The following is a 19,137-nucleotide window of genomic DNA, read 5'->3' as shown; positions in this document are numbered from 1 at the left end:
AGATGCACTTTTATGATGGACAGATGCACTTTTATGATGGATAGATGCACTTTTATGATGGACAGATGCACTTTTATGATGGACAGATGCACTTTTATGATGGACAGATGCACTTTTATGATGGACAGACGCACTTTTATGATGGACAGATGCACTTTTATGATGGACAGATGCACTTTTATGATGGATAGATGCACTTTTATGATGGAGATGCACTTTTATGATGGACAGATGCACTTTTATGATGGACAGATGCACTTTTATGATGGACAGATGCACTTTTATGATGGACACATGCACTTTTATGATGGACAGTCAGATGCACTTTTATGATGGACACATGCACTTTTATGATGGACAGTCAGATGCACTTTTATGATGGATAGATGCACTTTTATGATGGAGATGCACTTTTATGATGGATAGATGCACTTTTATGATGGATAGATGCACTTTTATGATGGACAGATGCACTTTTATGATGGACAGATGCACTTTTATGATGGACACATGCACTTTTATGATGGACAGTCAGATGCACTTTTATGATGGACAGATGCACTTTTATGATGGACAGATGCACTTTTATGATGGACAGATGCACTTTTATGATGGACAGATGCACTTTTATGATGGATAGATGCACTTTTATACAGAAACGACATTCACTGCCATTATAAAGCTTGGAAGAGCCAGGCCATTTTTCAATATAAGTCAGATTGTATTCGTCTGAAAGAAGAATGTCATATACGCTAGGATAGGTTCAGGGTGAGGAAATCATGCGCTAATGTTCATTTTGGGTGAACTATCCCTTTAAGGACCTGTCTTGGTCAAACAGATTCATGGTAGTTTGTTGACGAACTTGATGTTCTGGTGAAACCGTAACTAAACCAGCATTATTCCTGGATCATGTTGTTTTTGGCCTGGTGGTATTCTCAGCAGGGGACTGTCAATATTTAATATAACGTTTATTTAATTATACATAGGCTAAGTAAACATTATGCGTAAAATATACATTTTAAATGATTATGGTTCTCCAGTGCGGAGGAATGTGATGCAGCTCAGCACGGAGGAGAAGCGCGCGTTCGTGACCGCGCTGGACCAGGCCAAGCGCGCGCCCCACCCGGACCTCGTGATCGCGACCCGCCGGTACCCCGAGATCTTCGGGCCGGACAACAACACGGTTCAGTTCGAGAACATCAGCATCTATAACCTGTTCGTGTGGTCCCACTATTACTCGGTCAGCAAGACGTTCCTCGGGCCCGGCCAGGACAGCTTCGGCGGGGTGGACTTCAGTCACGAGGGGCCCGGGTTCGTCACGTGGCACCGGTACCATTTACTGCAGCTGGAGCGGGACATGCAGGTACTGTTGATCAGTTGCGTCATCTTGAACAGTTTAATATTGTGTTGCTTAGAACATTTCACGAGAAACTATTCAATTGTGGTAAAGTGGAAAAGACTTGAGAAAAAAAAAGTAAAATAAGAAATAAATAGCCTACTAATTAAACAAAAAGATTAAAATAAAATCTTAAATAAATTAGATTAAAATAAATAAATTGATTAAAGTGTAATAAAAAAATATATTATTTATTAATGTATTAAATAGATCAAAATAAATAAATAAAAATTGTATTCGTATATTTGAAAAATAAAACAATTAAAAAATTGTACACAATATTTGTATATATTAAAAAAATTAACAAAATAAATAACTGACACATTTAATAGGAAAAAAAGACTTGTTTGATTATAGATTTAGAATTTTTCAGTGCACAAGTTTGTTTGTAAGAGTTTTAGGATGGGGACCATATTTGGGGGTCCATGTGGTCTGTATTGAAAAGCCTGATCTAGGGAAGCTTTGTTCCAAAAACCCTTCTTTACACACTTCCAACTCATCCAACAGATCCTGTTTTGTTGGAATTCCCTTTTGGATCCGTTTCAAATATGATTGCAGTGTTTATTTGATAAAGAATCTAATGATCTGTAATTGTAGATCGATACTCCAGATACTCACGATCTGTGAACCGTGTGTGATTATTATCAGAGTAATGGAAAATAACACAGATTCACCCTTTATGCGCGGAGCATGTGATGAACCGTGTGATGAATCGTGTGATGAACCGTGTGATGAACCGTGTGATGAACCGTGTGATGAACCGTGTGATTAACCGTGTGATGAAGCGTTTAACACAGTCTCACACAAAGACTCGTCTGTCTCAGAGCCGGAGCCTCACATCTTCATCACTGAAGGTTATTCAAAGGTCAAATTATCTTTGTTTTTGAGGACTAGAACAAGATGTAAATCTGAGCATAATTACTGTGATCTGACGGGTTTCTCTCAGATAATTACTGTAATCTGACGAGTTTCTCTCAGATGATTACTGTGATCTGACGAGTTTCTCTCAGATGATTACTGTGATCTGACGGGTTTCTCTCAGATAATTACTGTAATCTGACGAGTTTCTCTCAGATGATTACTGTGATCTGACAAGTTTCTCTCAGATGATTACTGTGATCTGACGAGTTTCTCTCAGATGATTACTGTGATCTGACGGGTTTCTCTCAGATGATTACTGTGATCTGACGGGTTTCTCTCAGATGATTACTGTGATCTGACGGGTTTCTCTCAGATGATTACTGTGAATCTGACGGGTTTCTCTCAGATAATTACTGTGATCTGACGGGTTTCTCTCAGATGATTACTGTGATCTGACGGGTTTCTCTCAGATAATTACTGTGATCTGACGGGTTTCTCTCAGATGATTACTGTGATCTGACGAGTTTCTCTCAGATAATTACTGTGATCTGACGGGTTTCTCTCAGATGATTACTGTGATCTGACGGGTTTCTCTCAAATGATTACTGTAATCTGACGGGTTTCTCTCAGATGATTACTGTGATCTGACGGGTTTCTCTCAAATGATTACTGTAATCTGACGGGTTTCTCTCAGATGATTACTGTGATCTGACGGGTTTCTCTCAGATAATTACTGTGATCTGACGGGTTTCTCTCAGATGATTACTGTAATCTGACGGGTTTCTCTCAGATAATTACTGTGATCTGACGGGTTTCTCTCAGATGATTACTGTGATCTGACGGGTTTCTCTCAGATGATTACTGTGATCTGACGAGTTTCTCTCAGATGACTACTGTGATCTGACTGGTTTCTCTCAGATGACTACTGTGATCTGACTGGTTTCTCTCAGATAATTACTGTGATCTGACGGGTTTCTCTCAGATGATTACTGTGATCTGACGGGTTTCTCTCAGATGATTACTGTGATCTGACGGGTTTCTCTCAGATGATTACTGTGATCTGACTGGTTTCTCTCAGATGATTACTGTGATCTGACGGGTTTCTCTCAGATGATTACTGTGATCTGACGGGTTTCTCTCAGATGATTACTGTGATCTGACGGGTTTCTCTCAGATAATTACTGTGATCTGACGGGTTTCTCTCAAATGATTACTGTAATCTGACGGGTTTCTCTCAGATGATTACTGTAATCTGACGGGTTTCTCTCAGATAATTACTGTGATCTGACTGGTTTCTCTCAGATGATTACTGTGATCTGACAGGTTTCTCTCAGATGATTACTGTGATCTGACTGGTTTCTCTCAGATGATTACTGTGATCTGACTGGTTTCTCTCAGATAATTACTGTGATCTGACGGGTTTCTCTCAGATGATTACTGTGATCTGACGGGTTTCTCTCAGATGATTACTGTGATCTGACGAGTTTCTCTCAGATGACTACTGTGATCTGACTGGTTTCTCTCAGATGACTACTGTGATCTGACTGGTTTCTCTCAGATAATTACTGTGATCTGACGGGTTTCTCTCAGATGATTACTGTGATCTGACGGGTTTCTCTCAGATGATTACTGTGATCTGACGAGTTTCTCTCAGATAATTACTGTGATCTGTCGGGTTTCTCTCAGATAATTACTGTGATCTGACGGGTTTCTCTCAGATGATTACTGTGATCTGACGGGTTTCTCTCAGATGATTACTGTGATCTGACGGGTTTCTCTCAGATAATTACTGTGATCTGACGGGTTTCTCTCAGATGATTACTGTGATCTGACGGGTTTCTCTCAGATAATTACTGTGATCTGACGGGTTTCTCTCAGATAATTACTGTGATCTGACGGGTTTCTCTCAGATGATTACTGTAATCTGACGGGTTTCTCTCAGATAATTACTGTGATCTGACGGGTTTCTCTCAGATGATTACTGTAATCTGACGGGTTTCTCTCAGATAATTACTGTAATCTGACGGGTTTCTCTCAGATGATTACTGTGATCTGACGAGTTTCTCTCAGATGATTACTGTGATCTGACGGGTTTCTCTCAGATAATTACTGTGATCTGACGGGTTTCTCTCAGATGATTACTGTGATCTGACGGGTTTCTCTCAAATGATTACTGTAATCTGACGGGTTTCTCTCAGATGATTACTGTGATCTGACGGGTTTCTCTCAGATAATTACTGTGATCTGACGGGTTTCTCTCAAATGATTACTGTAATCTGACGGGTTTCTCTCAGATAATTACTGTGATCTGACTGGTTTCTCTCAGATGATTACTGTGATCTGACAGGTTTCTCTCAGATGATTACTGTGATCTGACTGGTTTCTCTCAGATGATTACTGTGATCTGACAGGTTTCTCTCAGATGATTACTGTGATCTGACTGGTTTCTCTCAAATGATTACTGTAATCTGATGGGTTTCTCTCAGATGATTACTGTGATCTGACAGGTTTCTCTCAGATGATTACTGTGATCTGACTGGTTTCTCTCAGATGATTACTGTGATCTGACAGGTTTCTCTCAGATGATTACTGTGATCTGACTGGTTTCTCTCAGATGATTACTGTGATCTGACGGGTTTCTCTCAGATAATTACTGTGATCTGACTGGTTTCTCTCAGATGATTACTGTGATCTGACAGGTTTCTCTCAGATGATTACTGTGATCTGACTGGTTTCTCTCAGATGATTACTGTGATCTGACTGGTTTCTCTCAGATAATTACTGTGATCTGACGGGTTTCTCTCAGATGATTACTGTGATCTGACGGGTTTCTCTCAGATGATTACTGTGATCTGACGAGTTTCTCTCAGATGACTACTGTGATCTGACTGGTTTCTCTCAGATGACTACTGTGATCTGACTGGTTTCTCTCAGATAATTACTGTGATCTGACGGGTTTCTCTCAGATAATTACTGTGATCTGACGGGTTTCTCTCAGATAATTACTGTGATCTGACGGGTTTCTCTCAGATGATTACTGTGATCTGACGGGTTTCTCTCAGATGATTACTGTGATCTGACGAGTTTCTCTTAGATAATTACTGTGATCTGACGAGTTTCTCTCAGATGATTACTGTGATCTGACGGGTTTCTCTCAGATGATTACTGTGATCTGACTGGTTTCTCTCAGATGATTACTGTGATCTGTCGGGTTTCTCTCAGATAATTACTGTGATCTGACGGGTTTCTCTCAGATGATTACTGTGATCTGACGGGTTTCTCTCAGATAATTACTGTGATCTGACGGGTTTCTCTCAAATGATTACTGTAATCTGACGGGTTTCTCTCAGATAATTACTGTGATCTGACGGGTTTCTCTCAGATGATTACTGTGATCTGACGGGTTTCTCTCAGATAATTACTGTGATCTGACGGGTTTCTCTCAGATGATTACTGTGATCTGACTGGTTTCTCTCAGATGATTACTGTGATCTGACAGGTTTCTCTCAGATGATTACTGTGATCTGACTGGTTTCTCTCAGATGATTACTGTGATCTGACTGGTTTCTCTCAGATAATTACTGTGATCTGACGGGTTTCTCTCAGATGATTACTGTGATCTGACGGGTTTCTCTCAGATGATTACTGTGATCTGACGAGTTTCTCTCAGATGACTACTGTGATCTGACTGGTTTCTCTCAGATGACTACTGTGATCTGACTGGTTTCTCTCAGATAATTACTGTGATCTGACGGGTTTCTCTCAGATGATTACTGTGATCTGACGAGTTTCTCTCAGATAATTACTGTGATCTGTCGGGTTTCTCTCAGATAATTACTGTGATCTGACGAGTTTCTCTCAGATGACTACTGTGATCTGACTGGTTTCTCTCAGATGACTACTGTGATCTGACTGGTTTCTCTCAGATAATTACTGTGATCTGACGGGTTTCTCTCAGATGATTACTGTGATCTGACGGGTTTCTCTCAGATGATTACTGTGATCTGACGAGTTTCTCTCAGATAATTACTGTGATCTGTCGGGTTTCTCTCAGATAATTACTGTGATCTGACGGGTTTCTCTCAGATGATTACTGTGATCTGACGGGTTTCTCTCAGATGATTACTGTGATCTGACGGGTTTCTCTCAGATAATTACTGTGATCTGACGGGTTTCTCTCAGATGATTACTGTGATCTGACGGGTTTCTCTCAGATAATTACTGTGATCTGACGGGTTTCTCTCAGATAATTACTGTGATCTGACGGGTTTCTCTCAGATGATTACTGTAATCTGACGGGTTTCTCTCAGATAATTACTGTGATCTGACGGGTTTCTCTCAGATGATTACTGTAATCTGACGGGTTTCTCTCAGATGATTACTGTAATCTGACGGGTTTCTCTCAGATGATTACTGTAATCTGACGGGTTTCTCTCAGATAATTACTGTAATCTGACGGGTTTCTCTCAGATGATAACTGTGATCTGACGGGTTTCTCTCAGATGATTTACTGTGATCTGACGGGTTTCTCTCAGATAATTACTGTAATCTGACGGGTTTCTCTCAGATAATTACTGTAATCTGACGGGTTTCTCTCAGATGAATACTGTGATCTGACGGGTTTCTCTCAGATAATTACTGTGATCTGACGGGTTTCTCTCAGATAATTACTGTAATCTGACGGGTTTCTCTCAGATGATTACTGTGATCTGACGGGTTTCTCTCAGATGATTACTGTAATCTGAAGGGTTTCTCTCAGATGATTACTGTGATCTGACGGGTTTCTCTCAGATAATTACTGTGATCTGACGGGTTTCTCTCAGATAATTACTGTGATCTGACGGGTTTCTCTCAGATAATTACTGTGATCTGACGGGTTTCTCTCAGATAATTACTGTAATCTGACAGGTTTCTCTCAGATAATTACTGTAATCTGACGGGTTTCTCTCAGATGATTACTGTGATCTGACGGGTTTCTCTCAGATAATTACTGTAATCTGACGGGTTTCTCTCAGATGATTACTGTGATCTGACGGGTTTCTCTCAGATAATTACTGTGATCTGACGAGTTTCTCTCAGATGATTACTGTGATCTGACGAGTTTCTCTCAGATGATTACTGTGATCTGACGAGTTTCTCTCAGATAATTACTGTGATCTGACGGGTTTCTCTCAGATGATTACTGTGATCTGACGGGTTTCTCTCAGATGATTACTGTGATCTGACGGGTTTCTCTCAGATAATTACTGTGATCTGACGAGTTTCTCTCAGATGATTACTGTGATCTGACGAGTTTCTCTCAGATGATAACTGTGATCTGACGGGTTTCTCTCAGATGATTACTGTGATCTGACGAGTTTCTCTCAGATAATTACTGTGATCTGACGGGTTTCTCTCAGATGATAACTGTGATCTGACGGGTTTCTCTCAGATGATTACTGTGATCTGACGGGTTTCTCTCAGATGATTACTGTGATCTGACGGGTTTCTCTCAGATGATTACTGTAATCTGAAGGGTTTCTCTCAGATGATTACTGTGATCTGACGGGTTTCTCTCAGATAATTACTGTGATCTGACGGGTTTCTCTCAGATAATTACTGTGATCTGACGGGTTTCTCTCAGATAATTACTGTGATCTGACGGGTTTCTCTCAGATAATTACTGTAATCTGACAGGTTTCTCTCAGATAATTACTGTAATCTGACGGGTTTCTCTCAGATGATTACTGTGATCTGACGGGTTTCTCTCAGATAATTACTGTAATCTGACGGGTTTCTCTCAGATGATTACTGTGATCTGACGGGTTTCTCTCAGATAATTACTGTGATCTGACGAGTTTCTCTCAGATGATTACTGTGATCTGACGAGTTTCTCTCAGATGATTACTGTGATCTGACGAGTTTCTCTCAGATAATTACTGTGATCTGACGGGTTTCTCTCAGATGATTACTGTGATCTGACGGGTTTCTCTCAGATGATTACTGTGATCTGACGGGTTTCTCTCAGATAATTACTGTGATCTGACGAGTTTCTCTCAGATGATTACTGTGATCTGACGAGTTTCTCTCAGATGATAACTGTGATCTGACGGGTTTCTCTCAGATGATTACTGTGATCTGACGAGTTTCTCTCAGATAATTACTGTGATCTGACGGGTTTCTCTCAGATGATAACTGTGATCTGACGGGTTTCTCTCAGATGATTACTGTGATCTGACGGGTTTCTCTCAGATGATTACTGTGATCTGACGGGTTTCTCTCAGATGATTACTGTGATCTGACGGGTTTCTCTCAGATAATTACTGTGATCTGACAGGTTTCTCTCAGATAATTACTGTAATCTGACGGGTTTCTCTCAGATGATAACTGTGATCTGACGGGTTTCTCTCAGATAATTACTGTGATCTGACGGGTTTCTCTCAGATGATTACTGTGATCTGACGGGTTTCTCTCAGATGATTACTGTGATCTGACGGGTTTCTCTCAGATAATTACTGTGATCTGACGGGTTTCTCTCAGATGATTACTGTGATCTGACGGGTTTCTCTCAGATGATTACTGTGATCTGACGGGTTTCTCTCAGATGATTACTGTGATCTGACGGGTTTCTCTCAGATGATTACTGTGATCTGACGGGTTTCTCTCAGATAATTACTGTGATCTGACGGGTTTCTTTCAGATAATTACTGTGATCTGACGGGTTTCTCTCAGATGATTACTGTAATCTGACGGGTTTCTCTCAGATGATTACTGTGATCTGACGGGTTTCTCTCAGATGATTACTGTAATCTGAAGGGTTTCTCTCAGATAATTACTGTGAATCTGACGGGTTTCTCTCAGATGATTACTGTAATCTGACGGGTTTCTTTCAGATAATTACTGTGATCTGACGGGTTTCTCTCAGATGATTACTGTGATCTGACGGGTTTCTCTCAGATAATTACTGTGAATCTGATGGGTTTCTCTCAGATGATTACTGTAATCTGACGGGTTTCTTTCAGATAATTACTGTGATCTGACGGGTTTCTCTCAGATAATTACTGTGATCTGACGGGTTTCTATCAGATAATTACTGTGATCTGACGAGTTTCTCTCAGATGATTACTGTAATCTGACGGGTTTCTCTCAGATGATTACTGTGATCTGACGGGTTTCTCTCAGATGATTACTGTAATCTGAAGGGTTTCTCTCAGATAATTACTGTGATCTGACGGGTTTCTCTCAGATGATTACTGTAATCTGACGGGTTTCTCTCAGATGATTACTGTGATCTGACGGGTTTCTTTCAGATAATTACTGTAATCTGACGGGTTTCTCTCAGATGATTACTGTAATCTGACGGGTTTCTCTCAGATGATTACTGTAATCTGACGGGTTTCTCTCAGATGATTACTGTAATCTGACGGGTTTCTCTCAGATAATTACTGTAATCTGACGAGTTTCTCTCAGATAATTACTGTGATCTGACGGGTTTCTCTCAGATAATTACTGTGATCTGACGGGTTTCTCTCAAATGATTACTGTGATCTGACGGGTTTCTCTCAGATAATTACTGTGATCTGACGGGTTTCTCTCAGATGACTACTGTGATCTGACGGGTTTCTCTCAGATAATTACTGTGATCTGACGGGTTTCTCTCAGATAATTACTGTGATCTGACGGGTTTCTCTCAGATGATTACTGTAATCTGACGGGTTTCTCTCAGATAATTACTGTGATCTGACGGGTTTCTCTCAGATAATTACTGTGATCTGATGGGTTTCTCTCAGATGATTACTGTAATCTGACGGGTTTCTCTCAGATAATTACTGTGATCTGATGGGTTTCTCTCAGATAATTACTGTGATCTGACGGGTTTCTCTCAGATGATTACTGTAATCTGACGGGTTTCTCTCAGATGATTACTGTCATCTGACGGGTTTCTCTCAGATGATTACTGTAATCTGACGGGTTTCTCTCAGATAATTACTGTAATCTGACGGGTTTCTCTCAGATAATTACTGTGATCTGACGGGTTTCTCTCAGATAATTACTGTGATCTGACGGGTTTCTCTCAGATAATTACTGTAATCTGACGGGTTTCTCTCAGATGATTACTGTGATCTGACGGGTTTCTCTCAGATGATTACTGTAATCTGACGAGTTTCTCTCAGATAATTACTGTGATCTGTCGGGTTTCTCTCAGATGATTACTGTGATCTGACGGGTTTCTCTCAGATAATTACTGTGATCTGACGGGTTTCTCTCAGATAATTACTGTGATCTGACGGGTTTCTCTCAGATGATTACTGTGATCTGACGGGTTTCTCTCAGATGATTACTGTAATCTGACGGGTTTCTCTCAGATGATTACTGTGATCTGACGGGTTTCTCTCAGATGATTACTGTGATCTGACGGGTTTCTCTCAGATGATTACTGTAATCTGACGGGTTTCTCTCAGATGATTACTGTAATCTGACGGGTTTCTCTCAGATGATTACTGTGATCTGACGGGTTTCTCTCAGATAATTACTGTGATCTGACGGGTTTCTCTCAGATAATTACTGTGATCTGACGGGTTTCTCTCAGATAATTACTGTGATCTGATGGGTTTCTCTCAGATGATTACTGTAATCTGTCAGGTTTCTCTCAGATAATTACTGTGATCTGACGGGTTTCTCTCAGATAATTACTGTGATCTGACGGGTTTTTTCTCAGGACATGTTGGGAGACCAGAGCTTCGCGCTGCCATACTGGAACTTCGCGATCGGCGGGAGTGTGTGTGACGTCTGCACGGATGATCTGATGGGCGCGCGCAGCTCCTTCGACACCAACTCCATCAGCTCCAACTCCATCTTCTCACGCTGGAGGGTCGTGTGTGAGAGCGTGGAGGAGTACGACACGCTGGGGACCATCTGCAACAGTGAGATCTCATCAGCATAACTATAACCATAACTATATCAGCATTCACATCAGCCTTCTATTTATTCTGCAGTTTTGTTGCCTGTCTCTTTAAATGCTCGCACTCTTAAAGGTTGTATCAGCGATTTCAGGCCCAAAAATAAATGATCACATTCATCTAATCTTTCCTAACGATCCGCTAGCTGCCCGCCCTATAAGCAGGCCGTCAGAACGCCGCGTCTCTGTAGCAGCCTAGGCTCTGAGATCTGCACACAAAAACAATTGGTTTCACCAACCACTCAAAACCTAAATAAACAGTGTTCAACCAATCACCGACAGGGGCGGGTGTTGTGAGGTTCTGCGCTCGTGCACGGCTCAGTCGGAGTTGAAGAAGAAGCCGTGTCTTGGAATAAACACGATGGTATTCCATCGCCCTCCTCCTCCTCCTCCTCCTCCTCCTCCTCCTCGGGATTGACTCAGCCATGTTCAGTTTCTCTTGTTCATTGATAGAGGCTGGCTTCTTCTTCAGCTCCGACTTCACGTGCAGCCGTGCACGAGCGCAGAACCTCACAACACCCGCCCCTGTCGGTGATTGGTTGAACACTGTTTATTTAGGTTTTGAGTGGTTGGTGAACGCGCTCTTGAATGAGCTTTATTAGACCGGTGAGCAAATGTATATAAAACTAATCAATGTTATATTGCTCAACATGATGAAATGTTAGAATATGATCAGGATGTTATTCTAATGTTGATCTAGCGTACTGCTAGTCTCATACAGAATAACATTATAACTTTAACACACTCAAGTGTAGTTTAGTGTTAGCGTAGAGCGAGTGAACAGCGCTGCGTTACCTCACAAGCTTCATTCCTTTATATCCGCGGGACTTATTTTTCAGTTTCTTGTGAAGTGTATGTGAACGATTCATATTGTTATTGTTATCAGTATTATTAACATCATGCTGATTATTATTATCATTAGTAGTATTATTGTTATTATTATTATAATTATTTTTATTAATATTTTGAAAGTAATAATATCATTATTATCATCATCATCAATATTATTATTATTATTATTGTTTGTTATTTATAATTTTTTATAATAATATTATTTGTTTATTAATATTATTATAATTTTTTATTTATTTCTATTATTTTTATGAAGTAATATCGCTATGATCATTGTTATTAATATGGCTGTTATGGTGGTGTGAGGTTCGGAGAGCAGTCCGATCCGCAGGAACCCTGCCGGTAACGTTGGGCGGCCGATGGTGCAGCGGCTGCCGGAGCCGCAAGATGTGGCGTCGTGTTTAGAGATCAACGCCTTCGACTCGCCACCCTTCTACTCCACCTCGTCCGACAGCTTCAGGAACAGCATTGAGGGTGAGCAGTGAACTCTAGTGAACTCTAGTGAACTCTAGTTGACTCTAGTGAATTTTAGTGAACTCTAGTGAACTCTACTGAACTTTAGTGAACTTTAGTGAACTCTAGTGAACTTTAGTTGACTCTAGTGAACTTTAGTGAACTTTAGTGAACTCTAGTGAACTTTAGTAAACTTTAGTGAACTCTAGTGAACTCTAGTGAACTTTAGTGAACTCTAGTGAACTCTAGTGAACTTTAGTGAACTCTAGTGAACTTTAGTGAACTCTAGTGAACTCTAGTGAACTCTAGTGAACTCTAGTGAACTTTAGTGAACTCTAGTGAACTCTAGTGAACTTTAGTAAACTCTAGTTGGTTCTAGTGAGCTCTAGTTAACTAGTTCACTCTAGTGGACTAGTGAACTCTACGTGACTAGTGAACTCTAGTTGACTCTATTAAACTCTAATAGGCTCTAGTGAAGTCTAGTAAACTCAAGTTGACTAGAGAACTCTACTTGACTCTAGTGAACTTTAGTTGACTTTAGTGAACTCTACTTGACTCTAGTTAACTCTACTTGACTCTAGTGAACTCTAGTTGACTAGTAAACTTTAGTTGACTCTAGTGAACTCTAGTGGACACTAGTTAACTAGTGAACTCTAGTTGACTCTAGCGAACTATTGAACTCTAGTTGACTCTAGTGAACTCTACTTGACTTTAGTGAACTCAAGTAAACCTGAGTGAACTCTAGTTGACTAGTAAACTTTAGTTAACTCTAGTGGACTCTAGTTGACTCTAGTGAACTCTAGTGGACACTAGTTAACTAGTGAACTCTAGTTGACTCTAGCGAACTATTGAACTCTAGTTGACTCTAGTGAACTTTACTTGACTTTAGTGAACTCTACTTGACTTAAGTGAACTCTACTTGACTCTAGTGAACTCTACTTGACTTTAGTGAACTCTACTTGACTCTAGTGAACTCTACTTGACTTTAGTGAACTCTACTTGACTCTAGTGAACTCTACTTAACTTTAGTGAACTCTACTTGACTCTAGAGAACTCTAGTTGACTCTAGTGAACTTTACTTGACTTTAGTGAACTCTACTTGACTTAAGTGAACTCTACTTGACTCTAGTGAACTCTCCTTGACTTTAGTGAACTCTACTTGACTCTAGTGAACTCTACATGACTTTAGTGAACTCTACTTGACTCTAGTGAACTCTACTTAACTTTAGTGAACTCTACTTGACTCTAGAGAACTCTAGTTGACTCTAGTAAACTTTTCTTGACTTTAGTGAACTCTACTTGACTCTAGAGAACTCTAGTTGACTCTAGTGAACTCTACTTCACTTTAGTGAACTCTACTTGACTCTAGTGAACTCTAGTTGACTAGTGAACTCTAGTTAACTCTAGTTGATTCTAGTGGACTCTATTGAACTCTAGTGAAGTCTAGTAAACTTTTGTGAACTAGTTGACTATAGTGAACTCTAGTGATCTCTAGTTGATTCTAGTGGACTCTATTGAACTCTAGTGATCGCTAGTTTACTCTTGTGAACTCAAGTAAAACTTTGTGAACTAGTTGACTAGTAAACTTTAATAAACTGTAGTGAACTCTAGGTGTGGTGTTGTCTTGTTAGGGTACAGCGCTCCTGGGGGGAACTATGACCCTGCGGTGCGCAGTCTGCATAACCTGGCTCATCTGTTCCTGAACGGGACGGGTGGTCAGACTCATCTCTCACCCAACGACCCCATGTTCCTGCTGCTGCACACCTTCACTGACGCAATCTTCGACGAGTGGCTGCGCAGACACAGTCCAGGTGAGGCTCTCCGTCACTGTCAGTCGTGGAGGATCAGCTGGAGGTTAACGTGTGTGTGTGTGTGTGTGTGTTGCTCCAGACGCCTCCGTCTATCCGCTGGAAAACACCCCCATCGGCCACAACAGGGAGTTTAACATGGTGCCCTTCTGGCCGCCGGTGACCAACGCAGAGATGTTTCTCACAGCGCCGGAGAACCTGGGATACTCCTATGACATCGAGTGGCCAGGTCAACTTCATTATTATTATTATTTATGATCATCATTATTATTATTGTTTATGAATATTATTATTTTATATGATGATGATTATTATTATTTATAATCAGTCAACTCTAGTACACTTAAGTGAACTTATAGTTGATTTTATTGAACTAGTTGACTCTAGTGAACTCTAGTTGACTCTAGTGAACTCTAGTTGACTCTAGTGAACTCTAGTTGACTCTAGTACACTTTGTTGAACTAGTTGACTAGATAACTCTAGTTGACTAATGAACTCTAGTCTAGTTGACTTGTAAACTTTGGTGAACTAGTGGTGTGTGACTAGTGAACTAATAAACTCTATTTGACTAGTAAACTTTGGTGAACTAGTGGACTCCAGTGAACTTTAGTGAACTCTAGTGGACTCTAATAAACTTTAGTAAACTTTAGTGAACTCTAGTAAACTTTAGTGAACTCTACTGGACTCTACTGAACTTTGGTTAACTAGTTGACTAGTGAACTCTAGTTGACTTGTGTAAACTCTAGTTGACTAGTGAACTCTAGTTGACTTGTGTAAACTCTAGTTGACTTGTGTAAACTCTAGTTGACTTGTGTACTTTGGTGAACCAGTTGACACAAGTGAACTTTAGTTGACTAGTAAACTTTGGTAAACTCTAGTTGATTCTAGTGGATTAGTAAACTTCTGTGATCTAGTTGACTAGTAAACTCTAGTTGACTATAGTTGACTCTAGTTGACCCTAGTAAACTCTAGTTGACTATAGTTGACTCTAATTGACCCTAGTAAACTCTAGTTGACTCGTAAACGTCTGTGAACTAGTTGACTTGGGAACTCTAGTTGACTCTAGTTGACTCTAATTGACCCTAGTAAACTCTAGTTGACTCGTAAACGTCTGTGAACTAGTTGACTTGGGAAATCTAGTTGACTCTAGTTGACTTGTAAACTTCTGTGAACTAGTTGACCTAGTAAACTCTAGTTGACTCTAATTGACCGTAGTGAACTCTAGTTGACCCTAGTAAACTCTAGTTGACTCTAATTAACCATAGTGAACTCTAGTTGACCCTAATAAACTCTAGTTGACCCTAGTAAACTCTAGTTGACCCTAGTAAACTCTAGTTGACCCTAGTAAACTCTAGTTGACTAATAAACTCTAGTTGACCCTAGTAAACTCTAGTTGACCCTAGTACTCTAGTTGACCCTAGTAAACTCTAGTTGACCCTAGTAAACTCTAGTTGACCCTAATAAACTCTAGTTGACCCTAGTAAACTCTAGTTGACTCTAATTGACCGTAGTGAACTCTAGTTGACTCTAGTAAACTCTAGTTGACTCTAATTGACCATAGTGAACTCTAGTTGACCCTAATAAACTCTAGTTGACCCTAGTAAACTCTAGTTGACCCTAGTAAACTCTAGTTGACCCTAATAAACTCTAGTTGACCCTAGTAAACTCTAGTTGACCCTAGTAAACTCTAGTTGACCCTAGTAAACTCTAGTTGACCCTAGTAAACTCTAGTTGACCCTAGTAAACTCTAGTTGACTCTAATTGACCGTAGTGAACTCTAGTTGACCCTAGTAAACTCTAGTTGGCTCTAATTGACCATAGTGAACTCTAGTTGACTACTAAACTTTGGTGAACTTGTTGACTAGTGAACTTCAGTGATCTAGTGGACTCTAATAAACTTTAGTAAACTTTAGTGAACTCTAGTAAACTTTAGTGAACTCTAGTTGACTCTAGTTAACTCCAGTAAACAAGTAGTTGACTAGTGAACTTTAGTGAACTCTACTGGACTCTAGTGAACTTTGGTTAACTAGTTGACTAGTGAACTCTAGTTGACTTGTGTAAACTCTAGTTGACTTGTGTAAACTCTAGTTGACTTGTGTACTTTGGTGAACCAGTTGAAACAAGTGAACTTTAGTTGACTAGTAAACTTTGGTAAACTCTAGTTGATTCTAGTGGATTAGTAAACTTCTGTGATCTAGTTGACTAGTAAACTCTAGTTGACTATAGTTGACTATAGTTGACTCTAATTGACCCTAGTAAACTCTAGTTGACTCGTAAACGTCTGTGAACTAGTTGACTTGGGAACTCTAGTTGACTCTAGTTGACTTGTAAACTTCTGTGAACTAAATGACCTAGTAAACTCTAGTTGACTCTAATTGACCGTAGTGAACTCTAGTTGACCCTAGTAAACTCTAGTTGACTCTAATTGACCATAGTGAACTCTAGTTGACCCTAATAAACTCTAGTTGACCCTAATAAACTCTAGTTGACCCTAGTAAACTCTAGTTGACCCTAGTAAACTCTAGTTGACCCTAGTAAACTCTAGTTGACCCTAATAAACTCTAGTTGACCCTAGTAAACTCTAGTTGACCCTAGTAAACTCTAGTTGACCCTAGTTAGCTCTAGTTGACCCTAGTAAACTCTAGTTGACCCTAGTAAACTCTAGATGACCCTAATAAACTCTAGTTGACCCTAGTAAACTCTAGTTGACCCTAGTAAACTCTAGTTGACTCTAATTGACCGTAGTGAACTCTAGTTGACCCTAGTAAACTCTAGTTGACTCTAATTGACCGTAGTGAACTCTAGTTGACCCTAGTAAACTCTAGTTGACTCTAATTGACCGTAGTGAACTCTAGTTGACTCTAGTAAACTCTAGTTGACTCTAATTGACCATAGTGAACTCTAGTTGACCCTAATAAACTCTAGTTGACCCTAGTAAACTCTAGTTGACCCTAGTAAACTCTAGTTGACCCTAATAAACTCTAGTTGACCCTAGTAAACTCTAGTTGACCCTAGTAAACTCTAGTTGACCCTAGTAAACTCTAGATGACCCTAATAAACTCTAGTTGACCCTAGTAAACTCTAGTTGACCCTAGTAAACTCTAGTTGACCCTAGTAAACTCTAGTTGACTCTAATTGACCGTAGTGAACTCTAGTTGACCCTAGTAAACTCTAGTTGGCTCTAATTGACCATAGTGAACTCTAGTTGACTACTAAACTTTGGTGAACTTGTTGACTAGTGAACTTCAGTGATCTAGTGGACTCTAATAAACTTTAGTAAACTTTAGTGAACTCTAGTAAACTTTAGTGAACTCTAGTTGACTCTAGTTAACTCCAGTAAACAAGTAGTTGACTAGTGAACTTTAGTGAACTCTACTAGACTCTAGTGAACTTTGGTTAACTAGTTGACTAGTGAACTCTAGTTGACTTGTGTAAACTCTAGTTGACTTGTGTAAACTCTAGTTGACTTGTGTACTTTGGTGAACCAGTTGAAACAAGTGAACTTTAGTTGACTAGTAAACTTTGGTAAACTCTAGTTGATTCTAGTGGATTAGTAAACTTCTGTGATCTAGTTGACTAGTAAACTCTAGTTGACTATAGTTGACTCTAATTGACCCTAGTAAACTCTAGTTGACTCGTAAACGTCTGTGAACTAGTTGACTTGGGAACTCTAGTTGACTCTAGTTGACTTGTAAACTTCTGTGAACTAGTTGACCTAGTAAACTCTAGTTGACTCTAATTGACCGTAGTGAACTCTAGTTGACCCTAGTAAACTCTAGTTGACTCTAATTGACCATAGTGAACTCTAGTTGACCCTAATAAACTCTAGTTGACCCTAGTAAACTCTAGTTGACCCTAGTAAACTCTAGTTGACCCTAATAAACTCTAGTTGACCCTAGTAAACTCTAGTTGACCCTAGTAAACTCTAGTTGACCTTAGTTAGCTCTAGTTGACCCTAGTAAACTCTAGTTGACCCTAGTAAACTCTAGTTGACCCTAGTAAACTCTAGTTGACTCTAATTGACCGTAGTGAACTCTAGTTGACCCTAGTAAACTCTAGTTGACTCTAATTGACCATAGTAAACTCTAGTTGACTACTAAACTTTGGTGAACTTGTTGACTAGTGGACTCCAGTGAACTTTAGTGAACTCTAGTGAACTCTAGTAAACTAAAATAAACTGTAGTGAACTGTAGTTAACTCTAGTAAAGTCTAAAATGATGTTGATGTGTAATTGTCTCATATTTTCAGCTCGTCCTCTCACACTGACCCAGATCATCACCGTAACCGTGGTTGCCGCCCTCATCGCTGTGGCGATTATTTTTGCCGCCACCACGTGTGTCATCAAGTCGCGCTCCAATAGGACGGAGGGTCGGCAACCGTTGCTTGGAGACCATTATCAGCGCTACGACGACCACAACAAAACACAGTCTGTAGTGTAAACACTGATAATATGACCTCGAACAGAAGATGACACTCATAACCCTGCCTGATATCACTGACATAATGTGAAATAATCACCATTAAACTTCCATTAAAGCTATTTACAAAATATCTTTGGACATTATTTAATAGTTTATTGTGAATACTTTAAAGTCTCATACTAATAAGACTGAAATAAACCAGTGCCAAACTGAAGTGTACCGAGTCTCTGTGGTTTCTTCATTGCACCGCTAGATGGCGCTGCTACACCAGCTGGACATGTTCACAAAAAATGCATGAATACACATTTAACTGAGCGACTTCTGCACAACATAACCGGCAAAACAATGTGCAAAACATAACATTATCTAAAAGTTGTCGCTTAAAATATCTCAGGTTCTGTTTCATCA

General features: G+C 39.9%; 1 protein-coding gene across 2 annotated transcripts in view; it reads left to right on the top strand.

The window, feature by feature from the left end:
- The window catches only part of tyrp1a (tyrosinase-related protein 1a), a 20,587-nt gene extending 1,640 nt beyond the window's left edge, over positions 1-18,947 (top strand). Inside the window, exons 2-8 of one of the 2 annotated variants that reach the window (XM_079604799.1) lie at positions 1,041-1,363; positions 10,956-11,160; positions 12,354-12,521; positions 14,132-14,311; positions 14,391-14,537; positions 18,557-18,588; positions 18,676-18,941. In XM_079604799.1, the coding sequence (XP_079460925.1) occupies positions 1,041-1,363; positions 10,956-11,160; positions 12,354-12,521; positions 14,132-14,311; positions 14,391-14,537; positions 18,557-18,588; positions 18,676-18,747 (1,127 nt within the window). In that variant the 3' untranslated portion in view covers positions 18,748-18,941. Of the gene's footprint in view, positions 1-1,040; positions 1,364-10,955; positions 11,161-12,353; positions 12,522-14,131; positions 14,312-14,390; positions 14,538-18,556 lie in introns of both variants that reach the window. The other variant, XM_079604798.1, reaches the window with a different exon arrangement.
- Positions 18,948-19,137: the final 190 nt, after the last annotated feature.

The sequence above is a fragment of the Phoxinus phoxinus genome, assembly GCF_949152265.1.
Source record: "Phoxinus phoxinus genome assembly, chromosome: 2".
NCBI classification, from domain to species: domain Eukaryota; kingdom Metazoa; phylum Chordata; class Actinopteri; order Cypriniformes; family Leuciscidae; genus Phoxinus; species Phoxinus phoxinus.
This window is presented reverse-complemented; position numbering and strand designations above follow the sequence as displayed.